Source organism: Hippoglossus hippoglossus, chromosome 17, assembly GCF_009819705.1.
Source record: "Hippoglossus hippoglossus isolate fHipHip1 chromosome 17, fHipHip1.pri, whole genome shotgun sequence".
Lineage (NCBI taxonomy): Eukaryota > Metazoa > Chordata > Actinopteri > Pleuronectiformes > Pleuronectidae > Hippoglossus > Hippoglossus hippoglossus.
The window spans coordinates 2,553,755-2,575,256 of NC_047167.1; the positions used below are offsets into that span (position 1 = coordinate 2,553,755).

The 21,502-nt window shown below is 40.8% G+C and overlaps 1 protein-coding gene across 4 annotated transcripts in view; it reads left to right on the forward strand.

The window, feature by feature from the left end:
* Positions 1-21,280, forward strand: part of LOC117778665 (cadherin-12-like) — an 81,832-nt gene extending 60,552 nt beyond the window's left edge. The window contains exons 8-14 of one of the 4 annotated variants that reach the window (XM_034614397.1): positions 2,759-3,012; positions 6,024-6,160; positions 8,037-8,158; positions 8,440-8,554; positions 13,527-13,778; positions 20,376-21,017; positions 21,055-21,280. In XM_034614397.1, the coding sequence (XP_034470288.1) occupies positions 2,759-3,012; positions 6,024-6,160; positions 8,037-8,158; positions 8,440-8,554; positions 13,527-13,778; positions 20,376-20,989 (1,494 nt within the window). In that variant the 3' untranslated portion in view covers positions 20,990-21,017; positions 21,055-21,280. Of the gene's footprint in view, positions 1-2,758; positions 3,013-6,023; positions 6,161-8,036; positions 8,159-8,439; positions 8,555-13,526; positions 13,779-14,866; positions 15,452-20,375 lie in introns of those variants that run through there. The other 3 variants (XM_034614396.1, XM_034614398.1, XM_034614400.1) reach the window with 3 other exon arrangements.
* The last annotated feature ends 222 nt before the right edge of the window (positions 21,281-21,502 follow it).

Genomic DNA, 21,502 nt, shown 5'->3' on the forward strand with positions numbered 1-21,502 from the left:
TGAAGGTATAAATGCCGTTATATATTGACTTTCTTTTGAATTATTTTCTCTTTTGTTGTGTTCACAAAGATGCTCAGGGTTTCCACACACATGTACTCGCTAGGAGGCACATCCACACATGTATGTCATCTCAACACTATCTATCAAGGGAGGGATATTCGTGGGAAACAACAGTATATTTGTTTCCCACAAGGTCAGCGGGAGTGCATGGATAAAAGCAAAGGAGTTAAATGTGTGTTTGTGTGGGTTGGAGATTATGTTCACATGTTTGGATCTCTGAGTGTGTTGAAAGACGCTTTTCTCTCAGCTTTGAAGCACCTCCTCTGCAGCATTTGTTGCATTGCTGGTCTTCAAGTCTCCTCTTCCACTTAAAGAATCGTAGAGTTCTGGAAGAGCCAAAACACCCAAGTGGTTTTATTTTCATACGGTAGACAGCAAGAGTTGAGCGATGGAATGTGAATTGGCTTCAGCATCCTGAGACAAACTGAGTTTGATATGAATATGAATTTGTCTTGGTACAGTTTGCGGCTACATTTCCATATCAAAGTGTCTGTCTCCTGCATCGCTCTCCTGTGCGTTCACAAACAGATAGGTGTGGGGGAAGAATGGAAATCGACCCCTCTGTGTCCAAATCAATCAGTTAGTGGTGCATTTATCGGAGTGATTGGACATCGGTACCCAAGCATGCTGCTCTTTGAAGTCCCTACTATGAGGACTTAATGTATAAAGATGCAGTCATGGTTGCTATGCAACAATATGGCAGGGCATCACGGCATCATTCTCGAAATGAAAGGGAATATATTGAGCTCTGTGTGTGTGTGTGTGTGTGTGTGTGTGTGTATGTTTGTGTGTGTGTGTGTGTGTGTGTGTGTATGTTTGTGTGTTTGTGTGTGTGTGTGTGTGTCTTTACATTGTCACTCACTATATGGTGTTTTCTCAATAGAATTCTCTAGGGGGTAAGTGCAGACAGATGTTGATACATTTCTAGTACTTTAATGTAACACTGATAGATAATCTTGGAAAAATACATGAAAATAGCTTTTACAGCTCATGTGCTAGTCTTTCATTAATGTAAACTTATCAATGTAATATATCACCAAGTCTCTCAAATGTGGTCCCAATACAGACTTCAATGGTCTGTTTCGGAAATCCTGCTGCTTATGCAGAGGAGATGTCTGGGTAGTACCCTCCTCACCAGACACTCAAGAAGGTTAACTAGCAGCTTGTGTTAGCAGCTTAAGTGTTGGGTTAGTGAAACTAGTTTATTTAATAGTAGCAGCCAGGTGGCCACATTAAATGTACAGCCTGTACATTTCTAAGTGCGTTGACACAAACATGACTATGAACCTATAACTGTCTCTCTTTGTCATGTCTAATGGAGTTTCTTCTTCTTCTGCAGCTCTGACAGCTCTTGACAGGCTGCAATTTACGTTGTTCTAACTCAATCTATGTGGGCTACAGCTGCTGCAGACATCATTTTGATTTGCCTTGTGACTGTTTTGTAGTTCACTTTAAAGTCGGTAAAAGTGTACAATTGAAAATCGGAACAGCACTAGAACACAGTATATGGTAGACTGTATCTAGAACCAATGAAGAAGATGAACACAGCCTCTGTGTGTGGATGTGAAGACGAGTGTGACAGAGGTCAGTCACGGTTACGGCTGCTGACTGAGTGCTCAACAGTGAGGTCGGCCCACATCGGGTGTCTCAAGTGTTTCTGAACTATTCTTTTTTCCACAGAGGTGTCAGTCCATAGCAGTGCAGGGCCTGTAACGGGAGCTAGATGCAATTAGCTAGTAGATGCAAATCAATAGGAGAGTGAAGGTAAATACTGTGAACCTGGATTAGATAGCAACTCATCTGTTGGACTGCAGATAAAGTGGTGGCAAGGTGCCTGCTAAATGTTACGAGAGGTGTGTCATTATTATTTCATTACATATGGAAGCACACTGCGTTCACAAAAAGAAAAAAAGGAGATATTATCTTTTAATTGTGTGAAGATAATGAGAAGCTTATCGTGTAATTGTACCGTGAAAGGTTTAGTCTTCCTTAGCATCAGCTGTGATAGTGAATCTCACCTCAAAGGACACATCTTGAAGATCACCATCTAAATTAACTTGTTATGCTCATACCTAATTTATTTGGATGTGGGTAATTGTGCAGTGAGCAGCTCAAAGAAAGACTTTTTTTTCTTCACAGTATTTTGTTTTCATCAGTGATTTTTAGATTCAAAAAGACATGTTAGCATTCAGTCAAAACACTGCTTGAGACAAGTTCCTGTATGTGCCACCTCATTGGAAACTATGGAAACAGCTGCTGTTTAAGTTTATTTGCAGTCACTTTTGACAGCAACAGATATTCTCACTGTTCACTGCTAGATTCTTACTATGGACTTTCAAATATCTTCTTTTGTATTCTTTTGCAGTGAGCTGAGATGTTTGCTGTTTCAAAATACAGACGTATTCTGTCTGTAGGAAATTGATTGAAAAACTCTGTAAATGTTGATTTATTAACTTGTTAAAAGTTTGGGAATAAATTATTGGTAGAATAACCTTGATTAGGAAGATAAAAACAAAAACTTTAAAAACAATTTTTAGAAGTTATTCTTGAAAACAAGGGTTGTTTTTATTTTTGTGGACAAAAATGTATAATTTAACTAGTACACATGGTAATAAGAATACTAGTCTGAGCTATATTACAATAATAATACTTGATCTCTCCCTGTCCACCCATTTCTTTTCTTCTTGTGTTTCTGCAGACCCTCGACTATGAAACCAAAAAATCGTACATTTTCAAGGTCGAGGCATCCAACGCACAACTGGACCCCCGTTTTCTCCACCTAGGGCCCTTCAAGGACTCTGCGACGGTGAAGGTGACCGTCCTGGACATGGAGGAGCCTCCTGTCTTCACCAAGCCGTATTACTCCATGGATGTGTATGAGGACACTCCTCCAGGAACCATCATTGGCTCAGTAACCGCCCACGACCTGGATGCCAGCAGCAGCGCTGTCAGGTAGTAAACTCCTCATTATTTTGTGGGAATAATATTAACAGCACCCTGCACTGCATGGCAACACAAAGATAGTTTGATGCTGATTTGGTGTTAATATTTAACAGTGTTTATCCACAGCCTGATACAATAATCTTTGTGACTGTACTGATCAAGGATGCCAGCGTTTAACGTCCGGACAATTTTGGAGGGTTGTCAATCCTTCCACGAATGTTATTGTTCTACTAAGTCAATAGTTTCGATTTCACAAGTATGAATTTAACATGAGCTGCTGTAAGGCATCTTTAAAAATGGATAACTGTGACCAATAATTTAACAGCACACATGTGTAGTTAGTCTCAGAGCTCTAGTGTATTTGGTTAGATGTGATCCTGTGATTGAGATGATAATCACCCTGCTGTTAGAGCACAGAGTCTAAATCGAGGACAGTTAAAGGGATCATGTGGTGATATTGTTTTTGTCAACAGACGGACAGTGAGAGACAGTCTTCTGTGTTTGCTCAGGATGCGTTCAGGGACAGAAAATAATTTATAATATGTATTATTTAAGTAACTCAGAATTATGGAGATTTCTATTATTTAGATTCTGATTTGTTTCAAGGTACAACTGGGATTCAGGAACTGAGCTGAGGAAAGGACCTGGATCAGGAGATTCCAAAAGTAAAGTTAAAAGAACTCTTCATATTATGGTGTTCTCACTCATTACTCAATTTGAAATAGATCGTACTGGATTCCCTCCAAGTTAGAGAGAAAGAGAGAGAGACATTTTGATATGTGTTGGAGATGTAGCAGGAAGGTGGGAACTGTAGTCCATATGTTATGTGGAATAATTATCTTCTTGGTCAAAAATCTCATGGTATGTTTCTTTGGACTTGTACCATGGTGCATTTTAGCTCTGTCAGCAGGATGCAGGATAACTGTGTGCTTCTGGAAATTTGCCTCCTAGTCCCCCTTTAAAGAATGAAAAGAGTTGTTGAAAATGAGTGGGTTATTTATAGAGTGGCTGGGAGGGAGGATATGTTTGATGAAGCATGGGCTCTGTTCTTTGCTCAGTGGCTCGATTTAAAGGGTTGATGCTGCTCACCTGAGCATATTGTGTAATTGTACCAGGTACTTGATGTATGTGCTAATTAGACTTCCTATGGTGTTGGGTTTTTGTGTTTTGCATTGATTGTCTGGCCAGTTTTGAAGTTTATCGCTGAACAGTATAGTTTTTTTTCTTTTTCCTAACGAAAAATACTGGACAGATCCCTAAAGAAGAAATATGTCACTCTTGTAATTGTCAAGTCGAGTCCAGTTTATTTATAATGCAAACTTAAAACAATCAGAGTTGACCAAAGTGCTGTGCCATAAATAAAAACAAAGCGAAATAAGGACAGTCAAAAGCCTCAGAGATCATGAAGGTCCTCAGTGCAACACGTACATTTATGGAGGCCATTTAAAACTTTAGAAACAAATAAAATAATCTTACACTGAATTCTGTTCGGCTGCGTAGACCGCGTCGGCTGAACTGAAAAGAAACGGTCCCGTCTTCTTATTGCATCACCAGCTTGTCCTGCCCTTACAGCCGTCGCCCACAAACAGATCTATCTACAAAAAACGTATTACGTTGATTAATAACGTCTTAAAGATTTGTTTTTTAAACTTGTGTACCATTAACTGTTTAATTTTGTACATTTAAAAATAAATGTATCTGACACGCTCATCTCGCTTGCTGCCGCCATTACGTCTTTGAAAAACAGTTCCTTACAGAAGCGCAATGAATCATGGGATATGTTGGGCCGGGTAGGATCCACTTGGTGGTCGGGGCTGAAAGGATGCATTCGTCAGCCACATTTGGAGGAGCCTCCAATTTGAGAAAGTCTAGTCGCTCCACTTCAATAATCCATTTTCATTGAGATTAAAGCATTAAAAACAATCTTGAAGTCTTTGAAAGACAGGAACAGTAACAACCGTTGGCGACAGTGTTGATATATTTGTTGAGAGTCACCACAGGGTCAAAGAGGATGACAAGATCTTAATGTGAGGTGTGCGGGGGCCTTATTAATTCTCTTTTTTTCCAGATGGGAAGAGAGGGACCAATCACTGCATAATTGAATAGCTCATTCACAAATTACAGTTTGTCTCATAGGGCTTAACAAGGTCCGACATCCTCTGACCTCAATCCTCAGCAAGAGTGAGGACAAATTACCCCCCCCCCCCCAAAGAAACTCTTTCAGCCAGCAAAGGAGGAAATGGCCTGAGGGACATTTCTTAGAACGTTTGTGCTCTTGTGTTGGTACTCAAGTGACACGTCTGTGGTGTCATTGTTAGGAACTTGATAAACATGAGCCCTGGCTTTAAAATGAATACAGTTGTTCTTGTGTTAATGCAAGTAGTTTATAGTTACAAGTGTCTCTAACATATCCATCATCTAACTGCTTCATACAGAGGTGCTACAACTTCGCAGTTTATTTAGGGCGCGACCTGATAACTGAAACATCAGGATGCATGCCACATGGGTTTCGCGAGTAGTGGACCTGGGGTTGAGGTGGTAGAGCGGTCGTCCTCTCACCAGAAGGACGGTGGTCGAATCTCAGTCTTCCCCATCTGCAGGCCGAAGTGTCCTTGAACCGCGAACTGCCCCTCATAGAAAAAGTACTGCAAATGGATACAATGTATGAATGTGTGTGTTAATGGGTGGATGTAAAACTGTACAGTAAAACACTTTGAGTGGTCATCAAGACTAGAAGAGATCGATATAAATACAGACCATTTACCATTTGCTCGTGGTTTCAACTCCCGGCCGGCCCCACAAACTGCTCGTCATTCCTCAGGTCTCTAACCCTGTTTCCTGTCTCTCTTTCAATGCCTCTGTCAAAACAGCAAAAACATTTCTGTTTTTTAATGGGTTCTCCTGTGACAAAAGTTTTCTCTGCTACATGAGAGCTTGTCTGCGGCTCCTTTGACAGCGGTGCACCCAGCTCACCACTTTACCCTGTTCCCCTCTCATGTGGACTGCTCTCATCTCTGCAGGTACTCACTGGAATGGGACACAGAGTCTGACAGCTGCTTTGACATTGACACTGTTGAGGGAACTATTTCCACGAATGAATACCTGGACAGAGAGACAGCAGTACAGCACAAGATCAATGTGGTGGCAACCAAAGTCAGTAAGTATTAAAAAACACAAACGTCCTGCATCCAGAGCAAGCATGCAGTTTTTAGATTTTAATAGTATTTTCAGTCTGTTTTTTTTCTTGACAGTAGCCATGGAATGTCTTAAATACCTCTTTTCATTGGTGGCCAGTGTGATTTTGATTCTTAAAATCAAACCCCCCCCCCGTTTTCTACACATTTGGTTTGAGTGCAGCTGCATCGACTGTGGTGGATACTAAATTTAGTCAAATCGAGCAAGCAGCTTAACTCATCCTGACTCCATGTGCACCGTCACCATATGATTCCCTCTTGTAAGCTCCTTGAGGAGGCAATGGGCTGCCGAGTCACAGATCTGCCAACCCAGCCTCCTCATTAGAGTGAGCAACAATACAAATCCCCTGAATCCGTCACAGCCGACGGCACAACAAGATTGTGCAAGTTAAATGACAGGATGATCCAAAATGACTGGACAAGATTATCTGACAGGTGTTTGGAGATGAGGGTGAAACACACACACACACACAGAGAGAGAGAGAGAGCGAGAGAGAGAGAGAGAGAGAGAGAGAGAGAGAGAGAGAGAGAGAGAGAGAGAGAGAGAGAGAGAAAAAGCACCATGTAAGTATTTGTTTAGTGTCTGACTCCATCTAGTGGCCAACACTGCAACAGGATTTGGGTTTGGATGAATAATATTACTAGTAAGTGCTAGTTTCTCTACAGTTTGTATCTTATTGTGACTGTATAAGCTATTGAAAATATGTCAGACATATCCAGCATCTCTCTGATTAGATTAGTGTTTGATACATGTGTTACTGCCAAACAATAAACAGTAAGTTGTGTTTGATATTTATGTTTCAGTGATATTTGTATCTGAGAGTGAGGAACACAGCCTGTTTTAATGCAGAGATCTGCTCACATTGACAGATGGATGTTAAAGAGTCACATAAAAAACGATGTTTTTTCCAGCAGAAAGCTGTTATGTCAATGAGTGAGAAAAAGCATTGTGTTTAGACACACTGTTTGAATGCTCATGCAAAAGTGCTTCGACTAATAGAAAAGCACAGTATAAATGCAGTCTATTTTACATGAAAGATTTAAATGTAACATAGCACATTTTTTTGTGTTCTTTATGAATCAAGATTAGGCATCTCAAAATCATGTCCAATATAAAAGAAGTTAGATTGACATTTTTTTTTATCAAAGGACGAAATTAATCAAGGGATAGAATTCTCTTTTATTTAACTTTCCACAAGTGTTCTGATGATTACAATGATTATTCAAACCAGTTTGCCTTTAATTAATTATCAGTTACTTCCATCAATGACTTTCTTTGTGCTATGAGCCGAATGAATGAACGAATTTCGAATAAAAAGTGAGTATAAAGTTCTGTGTGCTAAACTTTATACAGGGATGCTCTGACTTCATGTTCAGATGCAGCAGCAGCTCTCAGCTGTTATTTAGTTTCAGTAGGATCAGGCCCATTCACTCTGAGTCAATGCCTCTGTGCACATTTGACCCAGAGCTGCTTGTGTGACGGCTGAGGCCAGGGACACAGGGAAAAGGACCTAAGCCCAGACAGACAGCGGGATGCAGAAGTAGAGGAGTTACTTCACTCAAGGAACAAAAACTAACATATATGTTGTCAAGTTAAAGAAAAGTGAAGTTTAGGTAAAAAACACACCCACATAGTCCTTATGAAGAAGATTTACTCATTTTGCACCCATTAAAAGTTATAAGTAAGTATTAATAATTGATACCTGTGGATGTTTCCTTACTTCAGCCTGAATGTTGCTTCTTTAGGAATAAGTGTTTCACATTACACTTCTGTCAGTGTGGCCGATGAGTGTGTGTGTGTGTCACTACAGTCATATATGATTTCTCTCCACCTCACAGACAACCCACTGCTGTCCACCAAAGTGTCGGTGACAGTCAACATCCTGGATGTGAACGAGTTCCCTCCCGAGCTGGCTGTTCCTTCAGAGTCCTTTGTGTGTGAGAACTCCCGAATCGGACAGGTGAGCTGAACTGTGCTGCCTCTGTCGGTCTGTCTCATGTCATAGCGTACGAAACACTTTCAGCTGCTAAATATTAACCATGGCTACGTACAACACCAGTGAGGACAGAAATTATTTTTAGCCAAGTGGTTTGTCACATAACACGAGAAAAGACTTTCCCTCCTGACATTTTCCCTTCCAGCCAACTGACTTGAACAAGCAATTTTCTTTGTACGAGCTGCCAGCTCTTCTCTCGAGGGTTCCCTGAGTCATTGTTCTCCCTCTGTCGGCTCTCTGACCAGGTGATCCAGACTGTCAGTGCTGTGGACAAGGATCTTCCTCCTGTCGGCCAGAGGTTCTTCTTCAAGAGCCCCAAAGAGCTCCGCAACCGAAACTTCACTGTTCGAGATTTTGGAAGTGAGTAAAGGGAAGAAGCAAGTATAAAATGACAATGTGAGAGGGTTTGCTAACTTAGAATCATATTCCCACACCTTTTCTATACTATTGCTATACTATTCCTATTCTTAAACCCCACTGTGCAGTTTTTGTGATAAGCATCTGGACAAATTATAACATAACTACTAAAAAGCCCTGTATTTCCCTCAGGACTTAGAGAACAAAAACTAGAGCTACAAAAATGTTTAGTGTTGGACTCAAATTTACCAGTAAATCAGAAACTCCAAATGAATGTTAATTTTGCTCCGTAACAGATGGAAATGTAAATAAGCAACTGTTGGCCAAATGTTTGCCTCATCAACTCAAATAGTAACGTCTAAATCTACAGTTTAGTACATTCATATGTATTTATATATATTTTTTTTAGGTAACACACAAGCAATATAGAGTTAGATGCAGTGAAACCACTTAACATAGAATTATCCTAAGATGCAGTTACCTTGACTGACATAAGAGAACCCCCGAAATTGTCATATTTTAAAAAGGTGCTCCCACTGAGAATACAGTGTTTTATTTCAAATAGATATATAGTGTATAGATGGATAGTGTATATTTACCGCCCCGTATTCTATACTACACCAATTGTTGTAGTAACAGTGACATTACTGATATTATAAGGATTAGCAGAACATCTTCCTTTCAATGAAACAGTTTTTCCACCCGTCTACTGTACCTGCATGACATTTAAAATGTTTCCACATTAACATAATATAAAGACAATAATGCCATGTAATTTAGAGGGCTACATTTTCTGTACAATCATCTCCAAAGAGTGTTGATAACCTGGAGTAGACCTTACAAACATTTGGATGAAAATACTTACGACCTTGGCCCAGCTGTTTTGGCAGAGTATGACAACATCAGCAAAGGAAAGTAATTCTCTTTTTAATACGGACACTTACCTGGTCTGCAGTTTTCCTGGGAACAGTTTAAATGGATGGACGTTCTGCAGCCAGTCCTATGTGGTAATGACCCAGGCTGGGTAGGCAGTCAATCACTAAGTGGTTGGCACAGACGAGGGGGGTTGAGGTCAGATGTTGTGATTTGTGTTGGTTATTGCAAACAAGAGTAACTGACACAGAGACCAGTTTAATTCGAATGTACCTGGTTCTCGTGTAGGAATGGGAAGACAAATGTCAATGTGAAACAATGTTTTCTAACATATAAGCCTCCCACAACAAACAGACTGTGTCACTTCACACTTTGTGGACCAGTAGGCACAGAGACCCAGAATTAGGTGCACACAGTAATTCCCCTTACCTCTCTCCTTCTTCACTTTACACATTTTCATCAATACATCCCATTGCTTCCCCAAGTTCCATATGTGCTGCAGTCAGTGTCACCGCTAATTGCAGACGGATGTGTGCTTCCTCTGTGACACACTTTCATTCTCACCTGCCAATGAAGTGTCACTAGCTTCACAGAGTTCAGTTCATTAATGTGCAGGAGTCACAACAAACCAGTAGGAGGCACTGATGCAGCATCAAGGATTACAGGTTTTGCACGCTTCCCACTCACAGAATCATAATGTCAGCTTGAAGGATCAAATAAGATCTATTTCTGGTTGAATAATCATTTAACAGAGTTTTCATTGCAGCTATTTAACATGTTATTTTATATATTTCCTTCCCTGTTGAGTGAAGAGTGTGTTTACCTCTCAAGTTCTCCCCTGACATTTCCTGTGTCCCTCTGCAACACCTCAACAACAAGCAAACACGCACTGCTGTATTTTTTGTATATTTGTACCTATACGGTCAGCATCACGTCTGATAGTGTCGGACACACAGGCCTGCAGCCACAGAGGGGAACTGGAGCGTGTGTGTGTGTGTGGGTGTGTGTGTGTGTGTAACAGGAACAAGGTGCCTTAATGGTCTCTACCTTGTCAAGCTACATCTCTGTCCACTGAGGGGAGAACAGATCTTTCCTGACACACACAAACACATGCACACACACGCACACACGCACGCGCACACACACACACACACACACACACACACACACACACACACACACACACACACACACACACACACACATCTGCTGCAAACCTATTTGTGTTGAAAGTTTTCATCAAAATACATTTCACATAAATTGTTCAAGTAATAAATGATCCCATTTCCTCTTCTTATTGGTCGTCTCTGCCCTGTAGAACATTTGAAGACACATTCTCCACATAGTATTTCTCCTCAGATACTCGACCATTAATGACATTAATCCACCAATTCACTGACCTTCAGTTATGCTTCAAAATGTTTACCCTTATCAATGCTGCTAAAACCTTTATGAACCTGATGTGCTCCTTTACACTTGACATCTATTGCACTTCTGTCCGTCCTGGGAGAGGGATCCCTCACATGTGGCTCTCTCTGAGGTTTCTATGTTCTTTTTACCATGTTAAACGGGTTTTTTAGTAGTTTTTCCTTACTTGTTGAGGGTTAAGGGCAGAGGATGTCACACCCTGTTAAAGCCCTATGAGACAAACTGTGATTTGTGAATATGGGCTATACAAATAAAATTTGATTGATTAATTGATTGATTCTTACAATTGAGAAACACGTTCCAATTTTCCTTGAAAACTGGATTTAATTTCTTCAAACTGTATCAGCAGCACCACAAATATTGGAATCGCTAAAATAAAATATTTATGTGGGTAGCAGTTAAAAGGTTTTGTTTAATCTTTTTACAAATCTTTGCAGTACTATCATCATGTTCAGAAAGTACCATTTAATCATAATAAATACAAATTATTTTAAAGGACATTTTCTCTCTCGTGTTTCCCTGTATCTCCTGGAACGAGAGTGTGTTATTTAGTGTTATTATATTTTAAACAAGCACTTTGACTCTAAACTTTGAACCACACTTTGTTCAGTTCACTTTCTCGGTGCATGTCTTGACATCTAAATGTCCTGCTCTAGCCTAAATAGCGAGGCTGTGGTGCATGCTGGGAAGGCATTGGGCTGAGTGGCTACAGAGAAAGCCATCGTCCGACACTGAAGTAGCACAGTGGAAAGTAAGTGCGTGAGAGTTTTGGGATACATTGACCTTCGGCTCTGAAAACCTATTGTCTGGGACAAAAACTTAACAACTGAAAAATAATTTTAACTCTCCATGTTTTGTTTACATAAGGATAATTACTTTTCCCAATTATGTTTCAAAGAAAAACACAATTATTAACTGGATTTTGTTCAAAGATGATGTGCTTACTGAGTTAAACCTATACAAACACACGTCAGAGTTTGAACTGGCATGACTGCATAAGAGTAGCATCAGTTCTAATTTACTGTTGTATTTTGCATTAAAAATCTCCAATTGTGTGAATGTGTAGGTTACTGAGCCCCCGGTGACATTTGGGAAAAATATATATTTTGTGACCACGACATAATAACCTGTGGGAACGAGATAATACTAACAAGACCTGTACTGTGAGCACAGTGCTCCTACGTGTCAGGTTGGTTATGTTCGGCTCCAGCAGCTGACAAAGGTTTATCATTCCCTCTGACGAGAATCTATATCTTTCATAAAGATAATCATCAGAGTAGCTCAAAGGATTTATTGGGTCTCTGAAAGACCCTTGTCCTCCTCAGAGACCCTCTAACAATCTGAGCCCTGAGCTCCACGGGATCCTCTAAGAACACTGATATCATGTTTCAAAGGAATTGATTGGTCCGGGGGCGGAGCTTTAATTGATCTGGAGCAGGTTAGCTGTTCAGTATAAGTAACCATGGTGATTGATCCCGATAAGCAGTGAACGAGCTTCGTAGGACCGGAGGCCCTGGTCTCTGGTGTGACAGTTGTGCACTCTGCATGTCCACCATCCACCCTAACTACCTCATGAAACCTCTTGCTGCTGTTTATAAATATAGCACACCATCCACCCAAAATAAATGTTGCCTCTGAACTTAATTATATTTTGTACAAATTTCCTGCTGCAGGTCAGTTGTATAGAAACATCATTTCTGGCAGACAGGGTTGAAGTGGCAGAGCTTCCTCCCGTGCCATGTGGTGCATCTAAAAATCGAATTACTATTTTGAGGCACAGACTATAGGAAGTCTCTGCTGAGGTTTGAAATGATGCAGTTTCTTTTCTTTTTCTTTTGAGATTCTCCTCTGAGACAAATGACAGAATCAACACGTTTACTGCAAACAAGGTCAATGATGATTCTTTCATTACCTCCTGGGTTTGTCTGTGTTGTGTAGCATTTGTCTTAAAGGATAAGTCTGGTGGCAGAGCCAAGCAAACAATGAATGTTTCCTGCTGACAGGTATTACATATATATTATAAGACTGATATACTTATGCCTCTATAAAATAGAACATCGGTGTTGGCCAAAAACTATTAAAAACACATCAGTGAGCCACAGCTCTACTTGGTGACCTGTTTCTTCATTAGCATGTACACACAACAGTGTAGAAACTTTTATTTTGATTAAGGTCCACACAAATACTCACTAGGGCACCAAATATGGATTAATCAACTTCTGAAATGAGCACATGGAACAAATGAAGTTCTTTCTTGTGTATAGTTCATTTGAGTAATGCCTGTTTAAAACCAAAGTGGCCAACTACTTTAAAATAATTACTGAGACATTTAAAAAAAATTTAATTATAGATTGGGGGCTGTTTTCTTCAGTAGAAACCAACAGGCTTGGTTGCCTGTACACACACTCCAGGCAGGGTAGGGAAAGAACTGAGGGACAAACACATTGTTGGTTTGGTTTTTCATCCAATTTTGAGACAATGTCAAAAATATAGAATAACACCAGCCATATCCTACAGGGCAAACACTCCAGCCACCGTGCATTCAGCATTCTGTGGGTGTAATCCTTCAGGTTTAATCAGATTTCTCAGAAGGTGGTGTGATGGCTGCCAGCCAGTGAACACTAAATATCAACGATATTGTTGTGACGTTACATCATCCTCTGTTGGCTTCCAGACAACACTGCCGGTATTGTGACCAGACGCTCAGGCTTTCAGCGGCGGCTGCAGGACGTCTACGTTCTTCCTGTCGTGGTCGAAGACAGCGGTTACCCTGCTCAGAGCAGCACAGCCACCCTCACCATCCGAGTGTGCTCCTGTGAGATGGGGGGCTCTCTGCTGACCTGTTCAGCCGAGGCCATCTTCCTGCCTGTGGGCCTCAGCACCGGAGCCCTGATGGCTATTCTGCTGTGTGTAGCTCTGTTGTTTGGTAAGCTCCTCCTACAACACAGGGATATACAAACACCAACACACACACACATAAGCCAAATATGATCTAGAGACAAGCTTGGCAGAGCATTGTGGTGCATTTAGGTGCTAAAAAGCCATTTTGAGTAGTGGTGGAGACCAAAACGGAGCTAAAAATGAATTAATATTATATCGGTGTCTTGAAACACAACTGTTCGTTAGACCAAGAGAATACCTGGTTCTGCTAACTTGTTCTGGATTTGTTCTGCCCCCACATGGCCCCAAAAACAATGAATGAAAATGACTTTATTTGTCCCCTAACTGGGAGTTTTGTATAAAATGGATAAAATTGTACTGTTCACCTGATGTGAATGTAAATACCTTGTCACCACATAACAATTACTGTCTGCCCTTTTTTACAAATGCATTTTATTTAGATCTTTTCTTATGTTGTTCCCACCACGTTAAACAGTTTATTAGAAGGTTGCTAGTCCAAGGTTTTTTTTATAAGTAATTTAATAATGTTTATGTCAGTTTAGTGGCCTGTATAGAACCACGTTTTATATCCAGAGTACTTTCAAGTGTTTTAACAGTTGAGTTCTTGTTGAGTTTGAGGTCTCTGCACTAACACCTGATGATGACCGGGGGAGGCCCTTTACCAATGAATTGGTGCACCCACTGTAACACTAGAGGGTGCCAACAACCCACAACATGCTCTAATTATCATGTTTGATTGTTTTTTGAGGACCTCAATTATTCCTCATTTACTGCTTTTTTGACCTTTTTCCATCATCTCATTTAATTTTTGAGTCTGTTGCAGAGATGTATATAACCACCTGTCAAACCACAGCAGAAACACACATGGACAGCTCCCATTGTGTGTGTGTGTGTGTGTGTGTGCGTGTGTGTGTGTGTGTGTGTGTGTGTGTGTGCGTGTGTGCTCATATTTTTCTTAAGACATTACTCAGAATACAGAAATGAAAAGAAAGGTGTGTGAAAGCAGCTCTTTATCCCGCCTTTATATCTGATTCACCCTATCTCTCTCTTTCTGTGTGCATGTGTGCGTGTTTGTGTGTGTGTGTGTGTGTGGACTGACTGATGGCATGTCAGAGAAGAATCGCAGCCTCCTGAGGGTATTGTGCCTTCTTTATTGGTGTCCTCTGTGGAGAGAGAGGATAACTGAAAGAGGACACAAAGAAGGGGAAGGGAGGATAGGCTAATAGCTGCTTACACATAACATCCACTCCTCTCTCCTGCCCGAAAGAAAGAAACATTCCCTCATGTATTTCCTGGCAGTAATATCACACTTTGAAGAGGAAGGGAGGTGTAAAGGAAGCCATACGAAGTGTTAATTTGTAAAGTGCTACCATCTTTACATTGCATGTTTAAAAGACATAGGGTTTGCCTTTAATAGATGCAAAGGCGAAATAACAACTCCTGGTGCTGTTAACCAACACATCAATGGCAGAGGTTTGACACAGCTCTGTGTCCTCCCTGGGGAATGGTCTTTGACTTGGCTTCTCCTCCTGTTTTATTAAGTTCCTGTTAGGGCTTGTTACCTCCAGGGCAGAAGCACAACAGCAGCAAGCAAGCTCGGGAGAAATATACCAAAAATAAAATAAACAAACTGGCCAGTGGTAAGAAAAAAACAAGAATCAGAAAGTAAAAAGCCATGAAGAGAAAACTTAATAGCTGTCGAAAAATGGCAATATCTCTTACCTGATTTATAATTTACGAGCAGAATATTAGAAAATTCCTCATCATAATTCCATATTTAACTCCAGTCTTTCGCCACATGATAACTGGGATCAGGATGTATGGATGGAGGGATAACTCCCTAATTGCTTGTTTTGTCTAATAAACTAAACTAGGGTTTTCAATGTGTCTTGGTAAAATAACTTAAATGATTATTCAACTTTTTATTCAATTGATTTATTTTCTGTCAGTCATTTGATCTGCTCAACTCATGCTAGCACCAGACCAGAGTTGAGACAATTGGTCTTTGTCTCCAATTTAGGAATTGCTGGAGCTTCTTGTTCACAAATAAAACCAAATCTGACAGAAAAGAAATTGAAGGAATGTTTTTCAAAAAAACGCCTGACTCCTGAGGCGGGGCAGTAAAAGCACAGCAGCTCTGAAGAAATCACTGATTAATTCACCTTTGGTTTTCTGTCAGAACTCTGACACAGCTAGAAAAGATGTTCTCCGAGAATTTCAGGCTTATAAAGGCTCAAAAGGTCTAAAACTCTATGGCTAAACCGCTGCCTCTCAAGGACTAAAAGCAAGGCATTAAAACCAGAGCTAAAGTTTTCAGGAGGCCAATGTGGTTAAAACCCTGTTTCTTGGTTAGAATCTCAGCTCTTTCAGCAGCAGCTGTTGGAATTCTATACCGCTCCAAGTGTAAGGAACTGCGTTGCACATGATAACTGTGACGCGTGACCTCATCTGGATCAACACAGAAGAGGCTAAGCAGATGTTTTATAATCTGTATTAGTTAGATGTAATATGACTTACTAAGCTCCTTACCTGAGACCCAAAGCGAACATTTTAATCAGAGGGTGTTTTCATGCGTGTTGGTCATTTGGTCTGGATTTAAATCAGTTTGTGAACTTGTCAACTTTTCCCCCTTGTTTGATTTCACACCAAACTGAACTACAAAGTCGTGTAGAGTGAACATCAACCGAAATGCATCACCACTAACCTCTTGAGAACGTTGCTGTGTCTAGAGTGGGAGCAAGAAAGTAGATAAAGGAAATCTGAAGATCTGAGAAGGTAATCAGTAGCACTTAAATGGCACTTACTTATAGCACTTTGTAGTTTTGCTCTTTTGAAGAAATTGTACTTTCTTGATTCTTGCTGTTCTGGGTTTGTACCCTCATGGTTGAATGCACTTATTGTAAGTCGCTTTGGATAAAAGCGTCTGCTAAATGTAATGTAATGTAATATAATCAGTCATTACAGCTTAGGCTTTATTTTTAACATCATTAACATCATTCCTATCATTTATGACCTTGTACTCAAATTCATTTCTGAGATCTGGCTCAAGAAAGGAGCAGCCATCAAATCAACATCTATACTGCTTCATTTGATTAAACCCAAAATGTCCCAAAATAAATCCTAAATGCCGCAAGGAAACCCGTTTTCCCTTTGGTGAATCTAACTTTTGGTTTGCAAACCCTATTCTGCCGAATGTTAGTTTTTACAATTTAAGCTGACAATAGCACTGACGCATGCAGTTAGCAGCTTTTGTGGCATTTCAAGTTGAACCGGCAGCTTGTGCTGTGACACATTCTAAATGACACTCCGTCGTTCAGATGTGTTGATTACATTATATTCCTGAGTACACTGTTTTAGTCAAACTTTTGAAAGTTAGATCCTGTCATTTGATTTGAGGAATTCTGTATTTGCCACCCTGCTCATAGGCTATATTTTGAGCAATGCGTGAAATGTTTCACCTTAACTGCATTTAATTAGAGTAAAAAAAATGTGTGAATAAATCCTTAGTCAGTTGCAAAACAAAAATGCCTTTTCTCTATTTTGATAGTGAACTCATCAAACTTTGGTCGAGCTATGTAGTCACAATAAAGGAAATCAACAGATTTGAACACACTTTATTTACATTTTTGGGCTATAGCTGCTGTTTGTTTGTCTCTCAGGTCAGATAACAGCTCTCTGCTACAAAACACCGTGGAAAGATTTCAGTAATTTACCAGGCCAACAACTCCATCTCCTTCTCCTCTTCTCGCAACACTAAATAAATCCCCCTCTAATGCTAACACAGTGTTATTCTCCCACCTGCAGCACAACACACCACTGCTGCTGATCCTGCTGAATCACCCCTGTATGATTTTACATTATTCTGCTCTTTCTATTGCACTGTGTATTTGATTGTTTGTTTCCCTATATTGACACCTTTGCGCTACTTTCATGCTCTTGCAAAACTGTCTCATGAGACGGACCAAGAATCAGTGTTTAGGTTTTAACTTGAATCACAAAAGAAGCCAATAAAGAGCGCTTGGCTTCCAGTGGATGGATGATTCACAGAGAGGTTGCAGACAGTGTGTCCTCGCATTCAAAGCCCCCTCTGACCCTCTGTCACTGTTATCACTGTGCTGTGTCACAACCCTCAGTTCTACCATACTGTTTCCTCCAGCAGCACACCCGATGCAGACATGAGACTATTTCTATCAAGTCTCCCTAAAGAGCCGAACATGCTGAAACATCAATATACTCCAGTGCATATCAGCAGCTCCCATCAGCCCAGCCCCTGGCCTTGTTTAGTTTCTATAGCACATACAGTACCCCAAGGGAATGTTGTTGTTTTTCCTTCTCTGTGCACTGATGTGCCACATCTGCATGTAGTTTTCAATGACGACTTTTAGCAGCAAATAGAGGAAATATATCAAATATGGATCATGAGGTCTTTGATTTGTGTATAAATATTGTGGCCAGATGATCGTATCAATATTTGTGCTTGATCAGTGCGGAGAGAGGTCGAGCTATGACAGAATGTAGTTTGCCGTTCTGATACACAAATGTATGTATACCTTTTGTGTGTCTGGCATTATGGCTTCCGTGTTCATAGCATGACGTAAATAGACTGCATCCATATAGCCATTTTTCAGTCTTCTGGACCCCATAAAACACTTGGTAACATTCACATACACATTCATGCAGCACTTCTATATGTAGTGTAGTTCGGTTTATCGCCCAAGGACTCTTTACCGGGATCAAAACAGCAACCTTCAGGTTAGTGGATGACCCTCTCAACAGTTATATCAGCTCTCAATCAGGTGTAAGATTGAATGGCATCAATATGTGACACCCACCTTGCTGGCTGTCTTACTTGTGATGCATAGTTAGGCTCGATACTTCTCTGCTGAAGATTTAGGTCCTTAATAATGGTTCTGGGTTTTCGGCTGTCTAAGAGGGCTGCAGTCTTCCAGTCAGCAGCAGCAGTGGTGGTGGCATTTGCCAGGCAGATGAGGACTCACAGCACAGTTTTAACTCACTCATCCTCTTGTTGATCATAAAGCAGATGAAAGGGCACACAGTGGATGAACAAACATTCCTGATATCAAAAGTGAGGAAAGGATGAGTGAGTGAGCAGGGCTTCATTTGCCCAGGTAGGAAACGGCACCTATTTGATTGGATCTTACTATTACTACTAACATCATGAATACATTGTTTTGCAATATTTAATGTCAGGTGACAGAGTGATGCCTGATTCTTATGTGACTGACAGCCGACACTCGCTAATTGACCTTCAACCAAGAATGGATGAGTGTGGGTGACACATTGAAAAAAGTACAAAACATGTTTTCATAACCATAGGTCTGATATATATATAACTGGCAGCAGGACAATAAGAGGATTCACACGTCATCCCACACTTGCAGCTGAGAGAGAGAGAGAGAGAGAGAGAGAGAGAGAGAGAGAGAGAGAGAGAGCACCATGTCTATTTGTCTATTAGACCATAGACAAACAGTTAATATCCTGATACCTAGAAGAGACATTTTGGAAAGCTTGAAAAAAATATTCTAAAATCAAGGCTCACCATCTTTTCTAGTGCTTTCAACTTCATGCAAACTGATGGTAGTTTTCTGTAGATAATGTTCACTCAGTTCACATTGAAAATTAAGTGTTTGAACTGAACTCCAGATACTGAGGAAGACCATTTAATGTGGCTGGAGATTTAAAACTTTTTTCAACGGCCATCACAACCACTATGAGTAAAATACACAGTATTTCAGGTTGGAAAATAATAATTAATAAAAACAAATTAGAAAAATCATTTACAGCTGATTCTGAGACTGTTTTTGCATCATTGCATTATCCTCCTCGTCACACCACCTGTCTAAAACATACTATTGTGAAACAATGGCACAAATGTTGCCATTTGTTTGTCCCAGCACTACATCATGTAAATGCTAAAACAAAACAACATTGTCCTCTACTAGAGAACATGTTGGTGCAGTAGGTATCTACATTGATTGCCAGTCATTGTTATGTTAAGAATTAAAGTCATCAGATGAATAAGTAGCGATTGCTACCCACAAATCTTCGTTGTACATTATCTGTAATGTGGTGTGCTAATGTCAGAAAGTGGAAGAGTGCTTTGGTGGATCAGTAAACACAGCAGAACTTCCGAGAGCAGTCCAGGACACAAGAGTGAGTGTAATCAATGTTTTGTGCCCGTAAGAGGACTTGTGAGATTTGTGGGAGCAGCAGGGCTTCCTCCTCTCGCTATCTTCAAAGCTGCTAGTGCTCAGTTTTGGCAGTTTGTATCCCTCACATCATGTGCACATGCAGACACCAACTGAGAGCAGAGCAAATTACCCTGGATCTGACCTGGGAGTGAAGTGTAACCCTATTAGACCCTGCCATCAGGAAACGTACAACTGTGATCCATCAGCTCATAAAATACAAGATGGAACAACTGGATTTGGGAAAGTTTGTTTCAAAGAGAAATTGTTAGCGGACACACTTGTTGTCAAGTGCTGACACCTTAAAACAGCTTGAGGAGACTGAGAGATCTGTTTGAACTCAATGCACACATGAAGACTAGCACTGATATTTTTTAACTAACCCATCACCTTGTTCTCTTTGTACCTTGCAGTTATGTCAGCGCTGTACATGAGCCAGAGGCGCAACAAAGAGAAAGAAACTCTGATGACATCAAAAGAGGACATCCGCGACAATGTCATTCACTACGACGACGAGGGCGGTGGCGAGGCGGACACTCATGCCTTCGACATGGGAACCCTGCGCAACACACACTCACAGCAAGCCAAAGCCCACAGCGCCGTCTCCAAGACGGAGAAAAATGGCTATGGGGATGGGGTTCTGCTGCATCTCGCCAGCCGCAACGATGATGTCAGGTCACCTGACATCCATCGTCAAACAGCCAGCGTTATTGTTGCCGTGAATGAAAAGACCCCGCTCTCTTCCTGTGGCAGAGTGACTGAGGGCGATGCTGAGAAGATCAGGGAGTTTATCGAACACCGGTTGGAGGAGAGCCACAAGGGTTATGCCGCTCCGCCCTATGATTCATTAGCAACCTACGCCTACGAGGGCGGTGGCTCCGTGGCGGGTTCGCTCAGCTCCATAGAGGAGTCGTGGGTAATTGACAGTTCAGGGGATTTTAGTTATCTTGGTGACTGGGGACAGCCGTTCAAAACACTGGCTAGCATCCTGGACAGACAGCCGCCCACTCTGTCTAAGGAGAGCTGAGAGGAAGTTGACGAGCAGAGAGACACTGAGCAGCCATGTGGGAATTAGTTTACTTTTTTAGACATGTTTTTTTTTTACTGTGACAGGCACTGGTTAGAATGATGTGAGGTGATGTTGAGCTGATAGAAAACTGTTCATGTGAGGTAGAGTTATGGCAGCAGTAGAGAGCAGAGAGTCTAGCTACAGGTGAATGAAAAAGGTGAACTTGATAGCTCCTCAAAGTGCCTGAGGTACTGTATGTTTACATGTCTTTTGATTCATGTTACTTAATAAAAAACATCTTGAACTGATGTTTTGATTTCAACATTTTAATGCTAATTTTTGAGTCCGTGCTCAGGTCAGTTAATGTGTCAGTGTCAGTTGATCACTTGGTCAGTCGACCACTTTATTTATTTTAATGAATCTTCTTATTTGAGGTGCGGTTTTACATATTTAATTCATTTTACTTTTTAAACCCTGCCACTTGTTTTTTTGTGAACCATCGTTTTGCATTTCCTTTTCTCTGTAGCCGCA